Raw genomic sequence first — 3,092 nt, forward strand, 5'->3', positions numbered from 1 at the left:
TAAATCGTTGTCGTTACTTTATTTCGTAAAAATTTAAAATTCAAACGCACATAAAATTTTTCCTATAATGATGTTATTAGTTTTCTCTATAGCTATTTGAAGGAAAACTTATGGAAAACTTAGTGTTATAATTTTAATCCTTAGTTATGAACACAAAAAATTTTATGATTTTTCAACTTCAAAATTACTTGCAAATTTTCGCGTTTTCGACAGATTTCGTAAAAATTTGAACTATAAACTCTTATAAAAAAAAATTGTGACTAACGATTTTTAATTTTTTTTAGCTACAATAAAAACAACTCATAAGGAATCTTGTATTAAATTTTCAAAACTTTTTGGTCATCCAAAAATTTTTTATCGACACTTTAAAAAAAATTTCTCAAAAAAATCGAAAATTTCAGTGGTCTATAAATAACTCAAAAAAAGTCAAAATTTTTTGAAAACTTAACTATATACAGATACTACTGACATTAACATTCGGTGAAAATTTCAAGTATTTTCAGTGATAAGTTTTTGAATTACAACCATAAAAAAAAATCGATTTGGTCGAAAACTGGTTTTGCGTAAAAATTGCCGTTTTTCCGTCATTTTTTTTTTGTTTTTCTCGATTTTTTTGAAAACTGTTGGAAAATGTGAACTTTTTACCTCTATAATGCACCACGGATATTCACTTTTACATCGGAAACCACCCCCATAGTTTGAAATTGGAGCATTATTTCGACTAGTTATGCTGTACACAGACACACAAAAAAAAAAATACACATCATTGTAAAATCAATACATTCATCACTTCGTTCAGAATCTAAAACAAAGCTCAGACAGATCAATTTTACTATTTCTAGTCAGTGACTGACCATTGCCAACACGGAGTAAAGCATCAGCAAAAGTTTTATTTCCTTGGTCAGATGATAATATTCTCATATTAGTTTTCAGTTTCAATTTAGTTATGTCTGGCCAAATGTAAGATCTTTTTAATGATGCATTGACTTCATCAGCTCTTGTTCCTCTTACTACAACTGGCAAGATTTGACGAAAATCTCCAAAAAATAAGACTGTACAGCCACCCATTAATGTATTTTTATTACGTAAGTCCCGCAAGGTTCTATCCAATGCCTCAACCGAACTTTTGTGGGACATAGATGCTTCGTCCCAAACAATGAACACACAATCCCGCATCAATTGAGTAGTGTTGCTTTGTTTGGATATATTACAGACACTTGATGTGTCATCGTAGGACATTTTAAGTGGGATCTTGAAAGTGGAATGCGCAGTTCGACCACCTTCTAAAAGCGTAGCTGCAATTCCAGATGAAGCCACAGCAAGGTTAGGTTTTTCTGTCTGTTCTTATTTTGGCGAGCAATAAATTAATTAAAAATGTTTATCCTGCACCTCCAGGGGCATCAAGAAAAAATGTTTTGCCTTCGTAATTATTAATAGATGTTATTACTGCGTCATAAACCGTTTTCTAATCAGAGTTTAAACGTCTCTCATTTTGAACGACCTGTAATAGACGGAAACTATCGTAGGACGTCTCTCGCAAGTATTCAGTATTGGTATTCAGATCTATATTGTTCGATAGAATTAATCCAAAATCAGTGATATTTTTGCCAGAAACTGATTGCACCACTTTATTCAACTCAAGTAAAGCTTCATTAAAAATATTTTCATCGTAATTTATATCATCTGATGGACATTCTTGTTGTTTTCGAAACAATATGTCTTCAGCCATACTTACACGATGATTTTGCCAGCCCCTAACCTATTTGGCAAAACACTATCAAAATGGCAAATAAATATCTTATAGACGGTGAAGTACAACATACAGTAGCTTCAGATAATGTGTTTTCCCATTGGAAATCATCTTCTAACAAACCCATTGCTTTGCATGCTTCTTGAAATGTATCGTACGTCACTCCTTGCACAGTTCGTAGACTTGCAAAAGAAATTGGACCTTTGATCACATGGAGCAAAATTCTTAAGTAAAAACATTCACTGTTATTCGGATGAACTACAGGGTGGCACCGTTTTCGGCCAAAATGCACCTTTCCCTTTTCGGCCATTCTGAAATGACCGTTTTCGGCCAGTACACTATTTTGGTCACCAATGAAATATTCTTTTCGCATTTTATTTTTGTTAAACTACCAAAACACTACTTTTTTTAATGGAATGTATAAAATAATAATATATATATATAAAAAAAAAAATTATTTAATTATTTTGCATGTCTAAGTACTTTATTATATATGCGGCAGCAGACACAATGATACATATATGTACACGGATAGAAACACACTGAAATATAAGTGAACAATTAATATCAATCGACTAGATATCGTCGAGAATAAGATATAATACAATATAATATAGATAAAAGTAATAATAATAATAATAATGACATCAATAATTATTATATACTCGTCAACATTGCCAATTATTAATTTACAATTTATATATTGAATTAAGTAAAAAAAAATTTAAAAATAAATGTTATAATATTATTATTAATTTACACTATAAATCTAAAATTACTGGGATATTTGAATTTTTTTATAATAAAATTTTAACTCATACTTTTATTAATTTATCATGTTCATGGATAGAAACACACTGAAATATAATTGAACAATGATATTGATCGACCAGATATCGACAAGAATAAGATACCTATAATACAATATAATAAAGATAAAAGTAATAATAATGACGTCAATAATTATTATATACGGCGAGTACGCATCAACAATTGTCAATAATTAATTTTTAATTTATAATACATTGAATTAAGTTAAAAAGTATAAAAAATAAAAGTTATATTATATTATCAATTTACACAATAAATATAAAATTATATGGATTTTTGATTTTTTTTATAATTATAACATATACGTTTAATAAATTCTATCCGTGTTATTTCTCCTCTCTCATATTTCGTAATATTGATTTGGTTTTTATCTTGACGACTCCGAACTTTTCCATCTTTTGGGAATTTTGGAATATCCACACTTCGTATTTTTACATATGTTTCAGTTTGAATTTCGTGTATTATATTTAGCCAATACATAATGGGAGGGGAGTCTTTATAAAAACACTGG

At 29.1% G+C, this 3,092-nt stretch overlaps 1 protein-coding gene across 1 annotated transcript; it reads right to left on the bottom strand.

Moving 5' to 3' along the window:
* Nucleotides 1-795: 795 nt before the first annotated feature.
* Nucleotides 796-1,239, bottom strand: LOC126553074 (uncharacterized). Its single transcript, XM_050208261.1, has one exon. The coding sequence runs from the start codon at nucleotides 1,237-1,239 to the stop codon at nucleotides 796-798; it is 444 nt and encodes a 147-aa protein (XP_050064218.1).
* Between the last annotated feature and the right edge of the window lie 1,853 nt (nucleotides 1,240-3,092).

This window comes from Aphis gossypii, unplaced genomic scaffold (assembly GCF_020184175.1).
Source record: "Aphis gossypii isolate Hap1 unplaced genomic scaffold, ASM2018417v2 Contig00063, whole genome shotgun sequence".
Taxonomy (NCBI): Eukaryota; Metazoa; Arthropoda; class Insecta; order Hemiptera; family Aphididae; genus Aphis; species Aphis gossypii.